The sequence below is a fragment of the Mus pahari genome, chromosome 1 (assembly GCF_900095145.1).
Source record: "Mus pahari chromosome 1, PAHARI_EIJ_v1.1, whole genome shotgun sequence".
Classification (NCBI taxonomy): domain Eukaryota; kingdom Metazoa; phylum Chordata; class Mammalia; order Rodentia; family Muridae; genus Mus; species Mus pahari.
Window position 1 is genome coordinate 171,848,657 of NC_034590.1, and position 21,984 is coordinate 171,870,640.

At 41.9% G+C, this 21,984-nt stretch overlaps 2 protein-coding genes across 6 annotated transcripts in view; one reads left to right on the forward strand and one right to left on the reverse strand.

Annotated features, from left to right (window-relative positions):
- Positions 1 to 5,481, forward strand: part of Dennd10 (DENN domain containing 10) — a 23,001-nt gene extending 17,520 nt beyond the window's left edge. For 3 of the 4 annotated variants that reach the window (XM_021197479.2, XM_021197456.2, XM_021197470.1), the window contains 3 exons: positions 566 to 673; positions 1,927 to 2,021; positions 4,098 to 5,481. In XM_021197479.2, coding sequence (XP_021053138.1) covers positions 566 to 673; positions 1,927 to 2,021; positions 4,098 to 4,274 — 380 coding nt within the window. In that variant the 3' untranslated portion in view covers positions 4,275 to 5,481. The remainder of the gene's footprint in view (positions 1 to 565; positions 674 to 1,926; positions 2,022 to 4,097) is intronic. The other variant, XM_029545224.1, reaches the window with a different exon arrangement.
- Positions 5,482 to 7,657: 2,176 nt separating this feature from the next.
- The window catches only part of Sfxn4 (sideroflexin 4), a 24,763-nt gene continuing 10,436 nt past the window's right edge, over positions 7,658 to 21,984 (reverse strand). Inside the window, exons 10-14 of one of the 2 annotated variants that reach the window (XM_021212078.2) lie at positions 21,210 to 21,288; positions 19,687 to 19,802; positions 13,038 to 13,123; positions 10,939 to 11,056; positions 7,658 to 7,982 (exon numbers count right to left, since the gene is read on the reverse strand). In XM_021212078.2, coding sequence (XP_021067737.1) covers positions 7,905 to 7,982; positions 10,939 to 11,056; positions 13,038 to 13,123; positions 19,687 to 19,802; positions 21,210 to 21,288 — 477 coding nt within the window. In that variant the 3' untranslated portion in view covers positions 7,658 to 7,904. The remainder of the gene's footprint in view (positions 7,983 to 10,938; positions 11,057 to 13,037; positions 13,124 to 19,686; positions 19,803 to 21,209; positions 21,289 to 21,984) is intronic. The other variant, XM_029531440.1, reaches the window with a different exon arrangement.

Consider the following 21,984-nt stretch of genomic DNA (forward strand, 5'->3'; position numbering starts at 1 on the left):
ACTCTCTGGATAGTCCATCCTTTCATCTTAGCTCTAAATTTTGTCTCTGTATATTTTCAATGTGTTTTGTACATGGGGATTAAGAGAAAAAGAGAACACTTAAACACACACACACACAAGAGCATGGGTGTAGGCCCTCTCCTTCCTCTTCTCCTGAGACAGTAGCTTTGGCTGTCCTAGAATTTACTCTGTAGACCAGGCTGACCTCAAACTCTGCTGTGAGTGCTTGAATTAAATGTATGCACAACCACCACCCCACTGGGGATGGGCTTTTAAAAGAGTTACCTCTTTCTGACATTCTTGACCTAAATAGCACTGACCAAAAAGTAAATGCTTTACTTTAGCTTGTTCATTGACATTGAGCTTAAATTTTAGAACGTTTTGATCCATGTGTAGTCCTTCAGGCATCTGACCAACATACAGCAACTGCTGAGTGTCACTGATGTAGCTGATGTTCCTGAGTAATAGGAAACCTGGGAGAACAGCAGCCAGTGAACTGTCAGCCTCCTTCTGAGGCCTTCACCACATGATTTCTTCCTGCTCCAGTAATTTGATCAATTTGCAGGCTACATTGCTGGCTTTGTAGAATTGGAGGTGAGCAACAGACCAGACCTCTATGACGTGTTTGTGAATCTGGCAGATAGTGAGATCACCATCACTCCACTTGCAAAAGGTGACTTTTCTACTTTATTCTGACTTTTCTGTTTTATTCTCTGTTCCAGTATTGATATGATGTGCAAGCCAAGCAGCTGCATGCTTTGTGCCGCCTCACTCCCTAAAGCTAGCATTTGAGAGCCCACTTGGCATCTGTTGGAGCTGGAGGAATTTCTCAGTGTCTAGAAAATATGATTAAAACCTATAGGCCTACATGTGTTAGAAAGCCAGGTGGCATTGTTGTTCATAACTTTTGTGTGATCTCTTACCAGTTCCCAAATGTGGGAGCAGCTGAGTGCTGACTGTTAGGGCCCTGTGTTAAAGTCTGATGCTGTGTGGGTTTTATCTAGCAACTTCAAATGAGTAAAACCAGAATTGTTCTTTTTGTTACTTGTTTTAAATTTTCAAACATGACCATATTCATGTGGAAAAATGAAAGTAGAACCCAACCATAGGAAATATTACCTCACATAATGCTAAAGTGATTAAAAAAAAAATGGCCATGGCCAGAGCAGAGGATGGCACTGCCTGCTTCCCATTGTGATCTGCAGAACACCTTTATTCCAGTCAGCACCATCTGAATAGTGTCCCTGGCAGTGAAACACGTAACTTTCTGTTTATCGTCCTGACAACAGGAGCACCATCTGTAATTGACGTGACCCAGTTGGTTTCCTTTGCATATTTCCAAGGATCTGAATATACTGTATGCTCTGGTGGCACTCAAGGGCCTACACAGGAAGTTCTTGTTTCACAACATTCATGCCAGAAAAATGAACTTAATTTTTGTGACAGTCTGTCTTCATAGTCCTAGTTGTATTAGAACTCATTATGTAGACTAAACTGGCCTACAACTCATAGAGATCAGCCCTCCTCTGCCTTCAGAATGCTAGAATTAAAGGCTTGTGTAACTTAGATTCTCAGCTGTAAAGACTTGGACAAGACAATCAAGTTTTTCCTGCAAGTCCCAGCTCACTTGTAGTTAGGGTTGGTTTTTGTTGTTTTTTTTTTTTTTCTTTTTTTTTTTTCACTGTTTACCAGGCAGATGTGAAGGGGAATCTGGTTTGGCATTGATGAGCATATCTTCCATCCTGCTGTTACAGTTGGGTTGTGAATAAAATGGAAAGTTGGAGGGTTATCTGCTGCCTTTTGAAAAGTTCTTTAGTGTGGTCTTTCAGATTTTCAGTTGAATGGCTTGTTTTTTGTTTTTTGTTCTTTTATTATTATTATGCAATTTTCTAAGTCTTCATTCAACATTCTTTCTACTTTGATCAGAGGCCATGACGATGGGAAAACTGCATAAAGAGATTGGTCAATTAATTGTGCAGTCTGCAGAAGACCCAGAGAAGTCAGACAGCCAGGTTATACAGGTAACCCTTGATCTGCCTTCAGCCACCTCATGGCTCACTCTCAGGGCACCACAGCAGAGTAAAGTGTCAGGTGACAGGCCAGCTGGCATTTGTGTTTATAGTGGCCAAAATGGTGGTGGATGGGGGTCAGGGTATGTCATTATAGGGGTTAGTACTGAAGCCAACTGCAGTGGTGAGAATTGACCTTTTAGGGCCACTAGTGCATTTCATCTTGCTACAAGAATTTTCATGGAGGAACAAATAGTGAAACAGTAACTTTCTAATCAAGTCTTCACTTTTGAAATCTGAAGAACCAGCTCCTCTAGGGAGGTCAGCCTGTTAAGTTAACAGAATGTCCATATGCACGAGTTTGGCAGCCTGTCCTCTGCCCTCACCAGCCTAGGAGGGCAAATGGCTTTTACTTCTTGAGTTTTTCCAAAGTCCCTTTCCTGACCTGAGGCTACTCCAGTCTCTTCACTGCTCTTGTGTGTGTTCCTAGCTCTCTACTGAGGAATACACTCCCAGTCTGGTTCTGCCCATTTAGATTCATCTCAGAGCCTAGGCTCATCTTCATCTATGCAACAATGGGGGCATCTATGAGAAGTAGGCTCTACTTACTCACCAGGTCACACCTGACACATTTCTTTCTGAATCTATCTGTTCAGTGTTCCTATTGCCATGGCCAATGTAGATTCAGTGTGAGAAAAATCCTGCCCTCATGGAACCTGCTTTTTAATTTAATTTAATTTTTGCAATGAGTAGTGATTAATGTGGAGACTCAAATTGATCAAAGTGCTGAGAATAAGAATGCTCAACCCTGAGTGGGACATCTGTATCACCACCCCATAAGATACAGAGATCACCACAGGATCATCGAAGAGGGGGAAGAAAGAAGAGCCAGAGGATAGAAAGGAGAACTGTGAAGTTGCACTCATGAACTTGAAACAGCTGTGATTATATATACAAGTCAATCACAAAGTGGCAGGTACACGATTGTATGTAAAAAGTACCAGAGTAGGTAAATTAAGAGGATGAAGCAGGATGCAGGTTATCAGGGTTCAGCAATCAGAAAGGAGTAGACAGTTTCTGGGTACTCAGTGCCTGTTGGCATGGTAAAAACCTAGAAATAGCATGACATGGCAGCTGTACTTTTTCTTTTTAATTATTTGTATGTGTGTGCATATATTATGTTTATGTGTATGTGCATGGGAGTACATGTCACTGCATGCATGGAAGTGGGCAACTTTCAGGAATTTAATTCTTTCCTTCCACCATGTGGTTCTCAGATCCAACTCAAAATTGTCAGGCTTGGTACCTAGCTTTTACCTGGGCTTTTGGTTCCTTTTATTCTTCTTCAAAACAGACGGGCGTGGTGGCGCATGCCTTGAATCCCAGCACTCGGGAGGCAGAGGCAGGCGGATTTCTGAGTTCGAGGCTAGCCTGGTCTACAAAGTGAGTTCCAGGATAGCCTGGGCTATACAGAGAAACCCTGTCTCGAAAAAAACAAAAAAAAAAAAACAAAAAAAAAAACATTGTTTCTCTGTGTAGTTCTGGCTATCCTCAAACTTAGGGATCTGCCTGTCACTTGTGTCCTGAGTGCTGGGATTAAAAGTCACCATGCTTAGCTTTTCTTTTGAAACAAGGTTCACTATGTACCTCTGGCTGCCTGGAACTCACTGTATAGACCAGATTGACCCTGAACACATCTCCTTGCCTTAGCTTCCCAAGGGATCAAAGTCATGTGCCACCACGCCTGGACTCCACAATGATTACTCATAGTATCAATGCAAATGCTTTAAAATGACTAAAATGATTGTAAACACAAAATGATTGTGACACTGATTTCCTAAGTTTTTTTTGATTTAAGAATTTATGAGAGATGGACATAGTGGTGAATGACTTTAACCCCAAATCTTGGGAGGTAGAGGCAGGCAGATGTCTTGAGTTCGAGGACAGCCTGGTCTACAGAGCAAGTTCCAGGACAGCCAGAGAAACCCTTTGTCTTAGGAAAAAGGAAAAAAAAAAATCCATGAAGTTAGTCTAACTATTCATATTCTTAGATACTAACATACTGTGTATTAACCTGTTCTATTAAAGGACATTGCCCTAAAAACTAAAGAAATCTTCACCCACCTGGCACCATTCTCAGAAGTGTCTGATGATGGGGGAAAGGTCGTCCTCAATGCTGAGGCACTGAAGCAGCAGCGATTCCCACCCGCAACAGAAAACTTCCTGTATCATCTAGCAGCAGCTGAACAAATGCTGAAGATCTGACTGTCCTCAACATCTTGCTGCGCCCCTACAGAACTTCCTTTTATTCCTAGTACCCATTGACATTATCCACTATTGGAATTATAGGAATGTTCTATTTTTAGTGATTTATTTCCAAATAGTGAGATCTTAGGTGAGAGCACATAAAAACAATTTGATCCAGTGCTGGACAGTGTTTTAATTTTAATTACTGTCCTAATGGTAGGAGCCACACAGATCAGCACATGCAAGCCTTCATTGTTCATTCCTATTTAGTCTCACTGTAGCCATAAACGTAATGGTTTATTTTCAGAAAGCTGCCTCAAAGTTTGCTTTTTATTCTTCTAGAAAAAAAAACTTGAATTCCTCATGAGAGATTTTACTTTTTGAGCCTAACTGCTATGTTTTCTGCAGAATTGTCTAGAAGGTCATTCAAGAGATACTACAGTTGCACTTTCTTGTGGAAAAAAAATGTTTTTGGGCCTTTGAAACTTTTGCCTATATTATGTGGGTTTTTCATAGACTTTTATACTTGAGTAGACAACTCTAACAACCCTTATACTGCCCTAGATAATAAGCATTCAACAAACATCTGCCATTAGTACTCTTGGACTAACTGCTGCTAGCAGTGTCTTTGGAAAAGAGGCCAGTCCCCAACAAGGAAACCCCTTTTAAATGTAAACATGTATAAGAAAAAATACCTTAGTTGTTTTTGTTTGCAATGTTAGAGCTAGAACCTGGGGCCTTGCATATGCCAGGCATTGGTTTCCCACCAAACTAAACCCCCAGCCATAATGCTTTCATATATTGGTAAAGGAACATGAGAATCAAATTGCAGAGGCCAAAACCAGACAGTGTCTTCAAGTGACTGCAGTAAAGAAATTTAGCCACATCATCAAGGACACTGTTATTAGCCTCTCTTAATTTGAGATCTTAAAATTGCCAAATAAGCACACATGTCTCAATTATGCATTCCTTATGTCTACTCACATTAACTAGGAAAGGCCACCTTTCTTCAGTATAGTTGCAGAGCATTCAAACTTTACCAGGAAACATATTTGCAAAAATGTTATCTAAGTTGGGTATTTTTTTAAATCTTCTTGTTAGACATTTAAGTAAAATTAAAAAATAGCCTTTCCCTCTTGTCCTTGGGTGAAAACAGGGAGGACTTGACATACATTGTTTACTGGAGCTAACAACTGATGATTAAATTTGCACTTTATAAAAAGAACTACTTGATGTCTTTTCATTTTCTCCCTTATCTTGTAGTATTGTTAACACTACAAACTTATGATGCGATAGAAACATTTTGATAAAGCTTTAAGTAGTAGAAGGTAGTCTTCTACGTGGAGACTTTGCTCGTCTTATGGTTTCTTGATTTATGTATATAAGTATTTTGCCTCCATGTATGTACATGCACCACTGTATATCTAGTGCTCGTGGCAGTTAGAAGCACTAGCTTTCTTGGGGCTGGAATTACAGATGGTTATGAGCCACTATGTGGATGCCAGGAACCAAACCTAAGCCCTCTGCAAGAATAAGTGCTCTTAACTGCTGAGTCATCTCGTTAGCTCCTACCTTTCATTTTTTTATTTTCATTATTATTATTATTTTTTTAATGTATGTGAGTACACTGTCGCTGTCTTTAGACACACCAGAACAGGGCATCAAATTCCATTACAGATGGTTTTGAGCCATCATGTGGTTGAACTCAGGACCTTTGGAAGAGCAGACAGTGCTCTTGACCACTGAGCCATCTCTCCAGCCCCTACCTTTTATTTTTTGAGACAGGATCTCACTATGTAGTTCTGTCTGGTCTGGAACTTGCTACATAGACCTCAAACTCTTAGAGATCTGCCCACTTCCTGGGTGCTGGGATTGTAGATATGGCCACCATACATTCCTTATTCTCTGATCTTGTCCACACACACATTTTTTAAAACTTATTTGTATATATGTGTGTCTTTGTATATGCCATATGTCTGGGTGCTGCATCCCAGATGTCACAGGCAGTTGACATCTGGCTACATGGGTGCTGGGAAATGAATTCACAACCTCTGGAAGAGCATCAAGCATACTCAAATGCTGAGCCATCTTTCTAGCCCAGGATTCCCTACTTTTAATTCTGCGTGGTGTCCACCTATGGCTGCACTGAGCCTCTTGCTAGGTCATTTTTTTCTAATTTTGTCTCTTTGGGCTGCTGTGATACTTTTTTAAAATTAAACTTTGAAGTAACTGTTCTGTAGACACCTTCGGTGAGTTTAATGTGGAAATATCACTGCAGTAACCAAATGTGTATGCATGCGTCTTCTCTAAAGACAGTCTGCAGGAAATAGGACCAGGCAACAGGTCTTGAAGTAGTGTGGCCAGGAGCAGTTCTGATAAGAGAAATGGAGTGCTATGGAAAGCAGTGGAAAGGGTACCTCGCTCAATAGTGTGAGCTCTCTAGACCTCCAGAGAAGAAGGAACAGCTTCTGTAAAAAACATAGAAGCCCACAAACTCATGTGAGGAACCAGATGTTAGGTCTTGCAGGACATAGAAGGGGATGACAAGAGATGAATAAGATAGAGGTTTTCTGAGGGTGTTAAGGATCTTTGTCTCCAAACACAAGCAGGAGGTTTCAGAGAGCAGCCAGAGCAAGCCAAAACGCCACAAGACAATGCCAGCAGGGGGTGCTATTGCACTGAGCTGAAGCAGCACCTGAAGCCTTGGGTTCTTAACACATGAAATTATGCCTGTCTGGGATAAGAGGTTGAGTGACATAGCTGGGTAAATTATGTCACCATTACCCAAGGTTACTAGGGAGCTGAGATAAGGCATGGTTGAGTCCCGTGGGGCATCCAAAGAGTCAAGTACACTGTAGCAACTGGTTGGGGTATGGGACTGGCAGAATGGTAGTCCAGCCTTGGATGGGGTTTAGGTGAGAGCCATCTCAGCAGAATGTACGCTGGGACCAACACAGAAAAACCCTGTCTTGAAGAAGGAGGAAGAATCAAAAGAAAGGAAGAAGAAATTTTGGCTAGGAAGTATGGTTTGGTTTTTGTTTGTTTGTTAAGGCAGTTTCAGTGCTCCTGGGAGTCGTCTACAGAGGGAAATAAGCCAGAGATGCCCCCATGACTACAGAGCAAGGTCTAAAGGAAGGGATATAGACCTGGACTGGTATTGAGCAGGAAGCTGTTGCTCGCTAGGGGCCTTGGTTATTCTAGAAATAGAAGTATCAGGGTCCTTTCCAACAGAAACCAAGGAAGTAGACAGAATGCTTGCAGTATGGGATCAGATAAAATAAGTAGGGAAATAGGATTACTTAGGGACTAGAAGCCTTAATGATCTCACCAGAGTTTTGTATCTATCTGGAGGTTATCAATGTAGTGTTTGTGCCCCAGATAAGGTGTACCTTCTGACAATTTTTTAAGTACTCAACTTCAGACAGGTTTATTCACAGGTTCACATTATCCTTCCCTGGGCTGACTCTTACTTCATCCATGGTATTCTCAGCAGTCCCCCGGTGCTGCTCTTCTTTCAGTCTGACTCAGAGCCCCAGGTACAGTAGGCACTGAAGTCAGCAAGCTGCACAAGTGTTGCTGGGAATCCTGAGGACCATGGCAGTGCTCTTTGAGGGGCCAAAGATTTCCAAACAGGAGATAAACTTGTTCCTATACCCCTCTGTAATAGAAGAGTTCCTTTTCTTCTGTAGAAGATTGAATCTTCTCTTCAAGCTGACTGCACTGGATCTGAAAGACAAGGTCACATTCTTCAAAATTCATGCTTAAATGCCTCAAGCCAAGTTTTAAAAAAATTCTGAAAGCACCCATTTCTTTTTACATCTTTTCCAATGATATCTAATTGATTACAAGAAGCACCATTTCTTAGAACTTTTTAAATTGTAATTTTCAAATACAAACAAAGAGACTATAATAAGCTCTTGTATAGTCATCCCTCAGCAATAGCTATGAAGAATCTGCTGATCTGGTTTCCTGGAGCAATTCCCACATCTGTAAGTGTAGTGGAGGTTCCCCCCTTTTTGTTTTTTGGTACAGGATCTTGATATGTAGGCCAGAATGATCTTGCAGGTCTATTCCTGCATCAGCCTCTAAAATGCTGTCAATACAAGAATACACCTGGTTCTTTGAACATCTCACCTACAAATTCTCCACTATAGATATTACAGATGGTAAAGCCTGGTACCATGTACACAGGAAGGAGTGTTATCACATCCAGCAAATGTTAGCAGTGGACTCCTCTAACAGCCAGTGTCCATTTCCAGTCTTGCAAGGTTGGAGGTACTAATTATAATTAACTGATGGCAAGCAGAGGAGCTCTGAAGGGATAGGCTCCCTTTTCCTTGAAGTTCTAGAAATGTACTACAGGGATATCTGAGGAGATGCTGGACCCCTTGCAGCCTTAGGATGACCAGCCAAGGCCAGATATACCATTAGCACAAGACTGCCATTGAATCATCACTATCCACCTAGAGTAAACAAGCACCTACTTCAAGGTCTGGTGAATCTTTGAGGCAATGCAGAGACAAAACCCCCCGCTCTGCCCTCTGAGATTCATATGTCTGGCAAGGCTCCTGCATGACCTCTTCAAGCCTACTGCCTGTTTCCTCAGCCCGGTGATGCAGTGCTAACTTTGGTCTCTACATCCTGCCAGTCCTGTGGTCCAGTGCCAGTCAATGCTGTCCATTCCTCCTGCCTGTTCTTCCACTGGGAACTCATTCTTTTAGTTCCATCTCTGCCTATGCAATCCCAGCTGTTTCCAGAGGCTTCCTTCTCCAGGAAGCTTTTCTTGGTTCTAGCCCCTCTGTTCGTTTATTATCTGTCCATACATTATATTACCTTTCCTGCAAGAGCATATGCAGATTCTATCATTGATCTCATGGTCTGTCTTCTTCCACATCTCAGAGGCCTTTTTGTTATTTTTAAATTTGTGTTCATTTATTTTATTTGTGTGTATGTGTGTGTATTTGTGTACATACTAGTGGGTGTATATGCCATGGTACAGGTAAAGAGGATAACCTTCAGGACTCAGTTTTCTCCTTATGTCATGTGGGTCTCAGGAAATGAACTCAGGTCTCTTGGCTTAGTGGCAAGCACCTTTTTTTTTTCTAGTAAGCCTTCTTGCTGGCCCATGAGCTGAGTTTTAAACAGGCACAAAACACAACTCTAAAGCAGTAATTCTTGGCACAGACACTGTCTTCAACTTCTTTCAACAGACAAGGAAACAGAAAACTGACCAACATGATAGAGGAGCTATGAAATGTTAACACATAAAAAACATAAGTATTGTATTGCTCTACACAATGAATTATCTATGGAACTATATTCCCTAATACATCATCCATAAGCTAGTTATATGTGAGTACATAGATTAAAATTAGAAGGTTTGTTGGCTAGAATGATAGCTCAGTAGTAGAGCACTTGTCTAACACATGCAACACCCTAGGTAGTTTCCACCACTGAAGAATAGTAATAAAAGTCAATGTCTTAGTCACACACTAAGGACTCAGCAGCCATATGTGGCCAGTGTTTGCCACACTGGGCCAGCACACAGAGCACTGCACCACTGCAGGAAGACCCACTGCATAAAGCATGGCTATACGGCTTTGTAGAGTATCTAAAAGCTCTTGAGTGTCTTTCAAAGATTTGTTTGTTTGTTGATTGGTTGACTTATTCATAATCTTTGGAAGAGGGTCTCATGCAGCTCAGGCTGGCCTCAAACTCACTATAACAAAGGATAACTTTGGGCTTCTGATTTTCCTGCGTCTACCTCCAAAACCCTGGGATTACAGGTGTATGTCACCATGCATAGCTTACGTGGTGCTGGGGATCAAACGCAGGGCCTTGTGATGCTAGGAAAGCACTTTACTAACTGTGCTACATCCTCAGCTCATAAAGTTCTTAGTTTGTTTCTTTCAGTATTTATTTATTTTATATGTATGGGTATTTTGCCTGCATATACACCTGTGTACCATGTATATACATTGCCTGTGGAGGTCAGAAGGTGTGTGATTGCCCTGAAACTGGAGTTATAGATGGTTATGAGCCAATATATAGGTGCTGTGATCCAAATCTGGGTCCTCAGAAGAGGAGAAAGTGGTCTTAATTGCTGAGGCAATATCTCCAGTCCCAGTTTTTTAGTTTCTAAGACAGGGACTTGCTATGAAGGCTAAGCTGGCCATAAACTCAAAATCCTCTACATTAACCTCCTGAGTGTTAGGATTACAGGTTGTGCCACCACTAAACCTGGCACGCTGGTAGCTACCATGTGACTGCTGGAATGGAATCTAAGACCTCAACAAGGGTAGTAAACTACTATTATTGTTATTGTTGTTGATCAAGATAGGGTTTCTCTGTGTAGTCTTGGCTATCATGGAACTCACTCTGTAGACCAGGCTGGCCTCATGGGCCATCACTAAAGCCCTAACTTTGTAGTTTTTTAAATAAAATTATTTCTTTGTTTTATTGTTTGTTTTTGTTTTAAGACAGGGTTTCTCTGTAAAGCCCTAGAACTTGCTCTGTAGATCATGCTGGCCTCAAACTCAGAGATTCCCCTGTCTTTGCCTCCTAAGGGTTGGGATTAAAGGTGTGCACCACTACCACCTGGCTAAAATTACTTCTTTTACTTCTACAAACATGAAATAAAAACCCAGTTTCTCATCTGTGGGAAAACTTTGGGAGTCCTTACCTGTCCAATTTGTGGAAACATGCTGAATGACACTGGCACCATCAGTCCCATCATAAAGAATGTTGAACTCATTCTCAGGATCACTAGTGACAGCAGAGTCTGTGGGTTAAACCTCGTCCTGTAAAAGACAAGGTGTAACTCACACACAGTTCAACACTTTTGTCCTCTTTTCTGAAGCAGGCCTTCTGTTTTAGTGCTGGCTGATTTGGCTCTGCGTGCAGTTACAGGCATATGCCTGGATCACTGCTCAATCACCTAACAGCAGGCTCTAAAAGGCACAAGGACCAAGCTCTGGGTGAGGTTTATCTACTCAGGGAATGGGACATTGACCAGTTAGATAAAGCAACTTGTTGGAACTCCAGAGCCTGAAGTGATAGTTCAGATTCTAGAGCATATGACTCAAACTGTATTATGTGATAGTCTTTTATTTAGTTATAGTTTTGTTTTGAAACAAGGTTTCTCCTATATCCCTGGCTATTCTGCCTGGGAAACCTGCTCTGTAGACTAGGCTGGCTTTGAACTCAAAGATCTGCTTCCCTTTCTCCTGAATTCTATCATTAAAGATGTGTGCCACCACTGCCTGGCTGTGTAATATTTAAAGAATGGAAAAAGCAGTATAGGATATGTGTAGGATTCCAGCGTGTGGAGTCAGACTCCTGAGGCCACATGAACGTGTGTGCCATTCTAGTGACAGAACATGTGCTCACTTGCCCTTTCTACTCCTTGGATTTTCTGGGTTTGCTTGTTGTTTGTTTGTTGAGGTTCATAAAGAGGAAAATGAGATAGAAAGTCCCCAAGATGCTCTATTGTGGATGCTACCTGATGTCCTGGTTCTGAGACAATAGTTCTGTGAGATCATCTAATGGCTCTGTCCTACAGACTTCACACCACTCCCTAGAAACAAATGTCACTTTAACCCTACAAAAATCCTGTATATCATTCATGGTTCATGTTTGATAGACACTGCAGCTCTGACAGAGATATGGGGTTGAGGATGGTCAGAACAGCCCAGGAAGATCCCAACTAAGCAAGTCTCTGCATCCATCTGGCTGGCTCATCAGTGGGAAGGGACAGTTGGCTCTGTCCAGGGTATTTTCTTATTTCCCAAAATGTGACCCTCATGGGGTGCTAGGTGGGCTTTTTAGACTTGCCATGGGGGAGTGAATGACTATCATGCGCTTATAGAAAGTTCTGGAGACTCTGAATGAAGAGAAATCTGTGTCTAAGTTTTGCTGTATGGTTCTCTGATGGGGAGGCTATGAGGTGACTGGGAGTTGTCAGCAGCTGTGTCTCTTCATAGAAGACTTTGGCAGAAGACTTCCAACACCACAGGGCTGAAGAAAAGAGAAACATTCAGCAGAGATATTTCAGGTTCGGTGCTATAGACTACTTCTGCCTGTGCCAGATATCTATATCTGTAACTGCAAGCTGAGTTTATCAATTGGCAACCACAGGAGCCCTGACAGACCCCATGATCTCTGCCTACAACAGTATCTTGTTTATTTATGAGGTAGGCTGACCTAAATCCAGAAAGTAGTCCAGATCCTCATCCTGCCTCCACTGTCCAAGTACAAGGATTATAATATGCACTATCATGCCATTTGTGAAGTGCAGATCAAAACCAGATCTGGGATCAAACCCAGGGCTTTGTGCAGACTAGATAAGCACTCTACACACATTTCTTCAGCCCTAGCCCTGTATCATGTCAGTCTACTGGATTGGAAGCAATTTGAACCTATTAAAGTACATTGGAGTCAAGGAAGGGTAAAGACTGAGCAGTGTTCCTATCAGAGTTGGAAGAACCTGAAGATCACCCCATTATATTCTGCCTACAGCCAGAAATAGCTTAGGGTCAAGTCAAGAGACAGTTAACCAAGGAGAAGGCTTAGGCTCCAGGTTCAGGCAAACAACTCTTCTAAATTACTCTTCTTTCTAATAGATTCTCTCTTACTGGTCTGTCTTATAGGAAGGCTACAATGGCCCTCATGCCCACTCCTCTCACTAGATTTGTAGTATGTGAATTTATAAGGGTTTTTATTTGTTTATTTCTTTTCTGTTTTTCTTTTTCAGATGGGTTTGACCAGGTAGGGCCTTCTTACCTTTTAAAGATGTGGATAAAGAGTTCAGGGGCCAAGGCTGAGGTCCCAAACAGCACTGCTCTGGATTTCGCTGTATCTTTAATAGCCTGGTAGAAAGGCCAAGGGAACAGCTTAGTATTGGGAGGGAGATGATGTCCAGGGCCCACACCAGAGACTAGCATACAGCAGCTCCTTTTAAACTGAGGTAATGCTTACTGGGAAAGAGGTAGAGATGATACTTTACGGGGGTCTGTCCAGGGGCAGGTGTTCATAAGATGGCTGGGCTGGTACTAAGAGTAACTGAGGAGGGATTTCACCTTCTTGATCCTACTGTAGTCCCCATCAATCCATCAAAACATTGCCAATAAACCACCCAAAAGTACATATCAAGGCAGTGTCTAGACAATGCCTTGCCTAGGATGAACTAAATTAGCAGCCTCCAGAATCTATTCAGGATTTGCCCTGAATTTGGCTCATACTGCCTTTCAGCCTTACCTTTGCCCCTAGCCTTTTATCCTAACACCCTTACCAGTGGTTCCCATCCTACCAATCTCCTCTTACCAGGTTCCCATCCTGGCCAATCTCCCTAAAGTCAGTTTTGAATACACTGGGTTACTCTCCAGGCAAGGATAAGTGTCTACACCCAGCTATCACCTGTGTGTGCCTAGGCATGCATTTAAAGTTTACAGCATTTTGGGCTGGAGAGATGGCTCAGTGGTTAAGAGCACTGACTGCTCTTCCGAAAGTCCCGAGTTCAAATCCCAGCAACTACATGGTGGCTCACAACCATCTGTAATGAGATCTGACGCCCTCTTCTGATGCATCTGAAGACAGCTGCAGTGTACTTATTTATAATAATAAATAAATCTTTAAAAAAAAAAGTTTGCAGCATTTTGTGGGGGCTAGAGTAGGAGCTCAAGGATTAAAAGCACTTGACTGATGTTGCAGAAGAGCTGAGTTCAGGTCTAAGCATCCATGCCAGATACCTCATAACCACCTACAACTTCAGCCTTGGTAAGCATGTCTGCCCCCACCCATCCATGACATATACAGGCAGAGAATAAACTCATACAGACATATTAATATAAATAAAAATAACATTTTTAGGGTCTGGAGAGATGGCTCAATCGTTAAGAGCAGTTGCAGCTCTTGTAAAGAGCCTAAATTTGATTCCCAGCACTCACATAGTGGCTTACAGCTACCAGTAACTCCAGCTGCAGGGAGCCAATGCTTTCTTCTGCCCCCTTTGGATACCAGGCATGCACAAGGTTAATAGAGTTGATCAAAGGGAGAGAGTAAGTGACTGTGGAGTGCACAGCCCCAAATGGGGCACACATAACACAACCCTTAAATTCAAGGCTCAGGGAACATCACAGAAGATGGGTAAGAAAGACTGTAAAAGCCAGAGGATCTGGAAGAATCCACCAAGTGGTGTCTTCTGAGCATCTAAGGAAAATGGCTGCCTGCAGAAACCTGCACAAGATCATACTAGCCAACGCTCCAGCATGGATTTGGTAAGGGCTAACAATTTTCCACTCCTAGCTGAAAAACTAAAGGCAGTCAACAACTGCTGAGGGAGGGAGAATCAACTTTCTTCAGAGCCCCCAACAGATTGCCTATGTATAAAGTCACAGTTAAACATATACACACAAGAAGGGGAGAGGGAAGTGATACAGCTCAGCAGATAAAAGCATTTGCTGCCAAACTTGGTGACCTGAGTTTGAGAACTAGGATATACAAAAAAAAAAAAAAAAATCCCAATTCATACACACACCACTTGAGGCTGCACAAATATACACCAGTGGGCTCACATGGGCTCTGTCTCTGTCTCTCTTGTACATTGGAGTTCAGAAGAGAATATAGGCTGCTAAGCACAGGCTATGTTTAAACTGGTGGGGTAAGGCAGCCATTCTCCATCAGCCTGAGCATAAAGGAAATATTCCAGGACACTTGTTAGCAGGACACACTGACTTTCCAGAAGGACACTTGTTAGCAGGACACACTGACTCACTCACTCTGTTGGCAGATGAGTGGCTTCCAAGCCAATAGGAGAAATCCAAACTATCTAACCTGAAATTTGATCCAAGGTGCCTGATTATAATCAGATACCACTGGTTACACAGTTCTGAAAGTTTAGCCAAGGAAAATAAACGTTTCAATGACAGGGAAACCATAAACAAAAAAAAAGTGTATGCTTACGCACAGTTGTGAACATTTTATTCCTAAGAGAAAGAAAAGGGCTGTCTTTAAAGCAGACCATCAAAAAATGTTTTTTACCCTAAACTGATCATCCTGCAGAAATGCAGTTTGTTCTTGTTGAGATGGCCTACAGATACTTCCACCCCCTGAGCATCATGAGGAGATCAAGGTTGCTAGCCTGAGCCCACCACAGGCTGGCACATAGGAGGAGCTAAGCAACAGGCTGATTTAAATCGTGGTTTTTTTTTTTTCATACTTCCCAGCTTTATAAATACTTCATGTTAAAACTGAGTCAAAACCCTGTCTCGAAAAAAAAAAAAAAAAAAAAAAAAAAAAAAAAAAAAAAAAAAAAAAAAAAACTGAGTCAAAAAGAAATGCAACTATATCCTCACAAACAACTGCTGTCAGTCATGGTTCAGAACATCTTTATTCCTATAGGCCCAAATGCCCATTTCCGGGAGGGTTAATATGAATGGAAAATGTGGACCACCCAACAATGGACAGTGAGAAGTTGATGTTAATCTCATACTACATAGCAAGTATGAGCCCAACCTAGGCTATATGAAACCTGTCTCAAAACAAATGAAAACAGTAAAAATGGAACACTGACACATGATAAGAAATAGATTATCTACAAAAGTTAAAAAGGTCATACAACCACTACTATGTGATTCATTTACTTAGGTTTCTAAAAAAGGCAAACTGTGGAAGACACATACAGATTGGTGTTCCCTTGGGTCAGGGGTGATTGAACTGACAGAAGGAAAAGTTTTAGGGTTAGAAATACTCCATAGTCAGCTGGGCAGTGGTGGTACATTCCTTTAATCACAGCACATGGGAAGCAAAGGCAGGCGGATCTGTGTGAGTTTGAGGCCAGCCTGGTCTACTGTGGTGGTCTGAATATGCTTGGCCCATGGGAACTAGTAGGAGATATACCTTTATTGGAAGATGTGTGTCACCGTGTAAGTGAGCTTTGAGGGCTCCCAGTGCTCAAGCTCCACCTAGTGCACCTACTGCAGAAGATTCAGTCTCCATTGGCCTGCCTTCTGACCAAGATGTAGAACTCTTGGTTCTTCCAGTACCACATCTGCTGGACACTGCCATACCGCCTGCCAAGATGGTACTGGACTGAACCTCTGAAACTGTAAACCAGTCACAATTAAATGTTTCACTTTATAAGAGGTGGCTTGGTCATGTCCCTTCACAGCAATGAAACCATAACCAAGACAAAGCTACTTTCATGACAGCCAGGGCTACACAAAGAAATCCAGTCTTGAACTGACCCTACCTCCAAAAAAAGAAAACAACAGCTCTGTTTTACATATATTTATTGTGTGTGGCTATATATGCCTGTGCATGGAGGTCAGAGGACAGCTTGGTTCTCTGATTTTACCACATGGGCCCTGAGACAGACCACTGGTCCTCAGTCTTAGTAGCAAATGTCCTAACCTGACCACCTCACATTAAAAACCTTCCCCTGATGAAATATTATTTTATTATGGGAGACAGAGTTTTATAATGTAGTTCAGTCTGCTCTAGAACATGCTGTACATACAGCCTTAAAGGTTGACTTTAAATTTGTAACCCTCCTGCTTTAGACTCTGGAGTGCTAGGATTATAGCCATGTGTTATCACACCTGGCTAAACATTTATCATTTTATTATTTTAATTTTTAAGATGTATTTATTTTATGTACCTTGTAGCTGTCTTCAGACAAACCGGAAGAGGGCCTAGGATCTATCCCATTACAGATGGTCACGAGCCACCATGTGGTTGCTGGGAATTGAACTCAGGGCCTCTGGAAGAGCAGTCAGTGCTCTTAACCACTGAGTCATCACTCTAGCCCAACATTTATTATTTTAAATGTACAAAGCTAAGTGTGGAGGCTTATGCCTATAAACTCAGTACTGTGGAGGTAGAAGCATGAGGATTACTTTGAATTCTAGTCAGCCTAGACTACAAAGTGATATCCTATCTCAAAACACCAAAATAAATTAAGTCCAAACTCCAGCTGGGAGGTGGTAGAATTCTAACCCTAGAATTTAGGAGGCAGTGGCAGATAGATCTCTTGACTTTGAGGCCAGCCTGGTTTACACAGTGAGTTCCAGGACATTCTAGACTACACAGAGAATCCTTGTCTGGAAAAACAAAACAACAACAACAAACTAGCCAGAGCTTCACTGAAAAACTCTGTCAAAACAACAAACCAAAATAAAAAAATAAATAGATAAAGAAATAAAGAAAGTCCGTACTCCAATGAAAGGCTCCCCAAGAAAAGAATCCTATCGGATTTTTACAGAAACCACTGTGCTGAATGGAGCAAAGGAACAAAAGTATTCAACGGTAAAAAAAATACTAAAAACTGAGGCTTTCGTATGAGCTTATTTTAGATCAGAGCACTGGATATCCCTAGTCTGTTCTTTACAAAGAACTGTAAGATAAAGACTATAAAAGTTCTGCAGTGAGGTAGAAGGGAGGTGGAGTGCAGGGCAGGCTGGGAAAGGAATGGCCAAGAGGGACCTTAAGCAGCACGCACAGGAAAAACAGCTACTGTGAGCAAGCTTTTGCTTGCACCACTTGTGAGATGTCCACTAGCATAATTAGTCTTATGTGTCAACTTAGTGCTAGTAACCAGTTATTTTAATTTTAAGAGAGAGGGGGGACAATATTATGTATTATAGAGCCTTTGAACTTAACATATAGCCAAAAATGACCTTGAACTGCTGATGCTCCTGCCTCTACCTTCTGAATGAATTATTACAGGCATTCACCACTATATCTGGTTTGAGGTGCTAGGGATCAAACCCACACCTTCATACAAGCCAGGCAATTGCTCTACCAACTAAGCTGCATCCCTAGTCCAGTACCTAGTTACTTAATCAAATACTGACTCCAGTAGGAGTACTCTGCTAATATCTATAATTAACTTACTTAAAATAGGAGACCTTACATTCATACTGTGGGTTACCTTATCCAATTAGTCAACTAAAGTAAGACCAAAACCTGAGCCAGGACTCACAGTGTAGACCTGTGATATCAGCTACTCAAAAGATTAAGGCAGGAGGACCACAAGTTCAAGACCATCTTGGGCTACAGAGTCATAAACAAAACAAACAAAACTCACCCTGGGACTAGAGATATGGCTCAGTGGTTAAAAGCACTACTAAGTAAGTAATACTACTCTTCCAGAGGACCCAAGTTCAAGTCCCAATACCCCCCATGGCAGTTTACAACCCTCTGTAACTCTAGTCTTAGGAGATCTGATACCGTCTTCTGTTCTCCACAAGCCAAGAGTAACACATGCAGGGAAAACACCCATACACATGAAATAAGTAAATTAAAATTCTTTTTTGTTGTTTTTGTTTTTTCTTTTTTTGTTTTTTGTTTTTTCTTTTTGGGGGGGGGTTGGGGGGGTTGGAAACAGGGTTTCTCTGTGTAGCCCTGGCTGTCCTGGAACTCACTCTGCAGACCAGGCCAGCCTTGAACTCAGAAATCCGCCTGCCTCTGCCTCCCAGGTGCTAGGATTAGAGGCGTGCACCACCACACCTGGCTGGCACACACCTTTAATCTTAGCACTCAGGCAGAGGCAGGCAGACCTCTGTGAGTTCGAGGCCAACCTGGTCCAGGACGGCCTAAGGCTATACAGAGAAACCCTGTCTCAAAAAAAAAAAAGAAAGAAAGAAAGAAAGAAAGAAAGAAAGAAAGAAAGAAAGAAAGAAAGAAAGAAAGAAAGAAAGAAAGAAAGAAAGAAAGAAAGAAAGAAAGAAAACAAAAACAAAACAACAACAACAAAAATGTACCCTAAAAAGAGCTAGGAATACAGCCCAGGTATTTGCCTGGATGCAAGCCCCAGTATTAAGGTAGGGAGGAAACCAAGGAAGGGGAGGCAAAAGAAAGGGGAAAGAAAGGAGAAGAGGGACAGAGAAAGGGCCGTATGTGGGAAACATGCCTGCAAGGCCAACACTCTTGAGGCTCAGGTGGGAAAATGAGTAGCATAGGCTACTAGGGAAGAACCAGTCTCAAAAAGAAAGACAGAGAGACTGAGAATGAGAAAAAGAGAAAGGAGAGAGAAAACAGGGGAAGGGGGAAAAAAAAAAACCAAAACCAAACCCAAGGTTCTCCAAGAAACAATTCTGCCTCCAACCTGGTGTGTGGGATCCTGCCTCCAGCCCACAGGCTTACTCTATGGAGCTGTAACTCAACAGCCCCCACAGTTCTGTGGGCAAACTCCTGAATAAGGATCTCTAACTGTCCATACACACGTCTTGTTCTGTTTCTCTGGCAAACTCACATCACTACACCATCTCTTAAACACAAAGGTACAAAGCATAGTATCTTTTCCTGGCATGACAGAGAGATGTGCTCAGGAAAAGTAGAAGGCAGACAGACACTAGGTTACAAGTTTTCAAACACAAAACTCAACTCTGTACCCAAGGATAAGCAGTAGCTATTGCCCTACTATGCTTCAAACCTTTCTTCCAGCTTTTCTGGAATAGCCTACGACATGGCCTTCCTTATCCATCACCTCAATTCCTCGATGGTTTTCAAAACTGCGGGATGCAAAAACATTCATTCCACTGACTTGGGCTGTAGATAAAAAGAGCAAGAAGGAGAAGTTTGAGTTAAAGACAGCAAGGGAACGTGTGATGGTGCAACAGCTGCCCTTCTCCTGACCCTCAGATATTTACCTGCTATGGGCAGGAGACCACCCAAGCTTTTTCCTGGGGCTGTAGAGGTAGGATCAGAGCCTTTCCCCACTTGGTCTCTGACCCTGACTGCAGCCTGGTAGTAGGTCCCAGAATGAGGTCCATTTTGTCTCCCTGGCTCATCTGCTTAAGAATCCCCAGGATCCTTGAAATGACTTACTTAACACTGTTCCACATGGATTGACCATATGTCTGGAACATCTCTTGCTCACCTTCAACAACAATCTGCCAATTCTTCAAACTTCTTTGATCCCCAAGCTTAAACGTGGAACAATAAACAGTAAACCTGTAGGCTGGGGAGCTCAAACTGCTCAGCAAATCTAGGTAACTCTCTGGAGTCTCTCATTCCCCTTTAGTTGGGATCCCTATACTGCCACTGGCTTACTGTGCAAGCCTGAGCAAGTTTTTAAAGCTCCCTGCACTTCAAGACTCCTCACTTGTAAAAGGGAGTATCTCCTACCCAAAGGTTGTCAGAAGTATGTGAAATAATGAACAGGAAATGTTTGTATAAGACAATCTTTAAAATGTAATTTGAGGGCTGGAGAGATGGCTCAGCGGTTAAGAGCACTGACTGCTCTTCCAAAGGTCCTAAGTTCAAATCCCAGCAACCACATGGTGGCTCACAACCACCCGTAATGAGATCTGATGCCCTCTTCTGGTGTGACTGAAGACAGCAACAGTGTACTTATATCTATAATAATAAATAAGTGTTTTTTAAAATAAATAAATAAATAAAATGTAATTTGAGTGGATTGGGAATTAGCTCAGCAATAGAGTGCTTGCCTCATATATACAAGGGCTTGGGTTGGATCCTCAGCACTGCGAATGAAAATAACAATAAAAGTAATTTGTGGTTCCAAGTTTGTGTTCATTTTTTTAACAATGAAAAGTGTATCCATAGTGTTGTATCCAAGAGCTGGCTCAGCAGAGAAGAGGATACTGTTCTCACAGAGGACCCAAGTTTGACTCCCAGCATTCATGGTAGATGGCTCATAACTGTTTGTAATTCAGTGCCCTTTTTCTGACCTTCATAGGAACCTGCGCTCACATGCAATATCTACACATGGACACAAATTAAAAACACATAAAAATTAAAATATAAATTTAAAAAAGTATATCTACAGAGAAAATATCTCTTTCAAACAAAAGATTCAATTTAGGCCAGGGAAACCCAGCAGGCTATGATTGTACTGTTACAGGTCACTACATGGCCAATTTACCCCGGGTCTCTAGGATAAAGTGACCAAAACGACCAGACCAGCTACAGGCTCCAGCCCTTTGTGCTTACCAAGAAAGACGATTGGCAAGGTTCTTTTAAGCCAAAAGTTATTCAGGGGATACTTCATTTGAAAGAGATGAGGAATTAACTGGAAAATAAGAAGGAAAAATCATTGCACCTGACCAAAAAATCAGCTGAACCAACACAGCAGCAGAGCTAACACAATCTGGTTCCCAATGCAGGTAGGATTGCAGTCAGCACACTTACACATTTTGTCTTATTACAACCCTGAGGTAGTTTTCTCGGCGTATTTCAGGAGTAGATGGGACAAAGAGATTATGTAACCTCTTTGATTATAGTCTCAGAGCTAGGATAAAGCCAGACTGGGAAAATGGGCTTGTTTGCGCCTAAAGTCTTATTTATGGATCTTTCTGAGCAGCCTAGACTGACCTTTAACTCATAATCCTACTACCTCGGGCTCCCGAGTGTTGGGATCACAGGCTTATGCACTATGCCTGACCTGAGGGTCTATAATTGTTTTCTCTTTCAATTTTCTGGGACAAAGTCTCAGAATGATGTATTTGCATCATTATATACTTTATATATTATATACATTATAACTTAGCTATTTCTTGCCCTAGCTCTTAAATAAACTCTAAATTAGATATAATAGCCACTGTAATATAAAAGCTACAGAAATATTATTATGCTGTTTTGCTGAGGGGATGATAAGAAAAAGCATTCAGGCTAAGATTAAAAATTCAGGTGACAGCAGATGCTGGCGAGGTTGTGGAGAAATAGGAACACTCCTCCATTGCTGGTGGGATTGCAAGCTTGTACAACC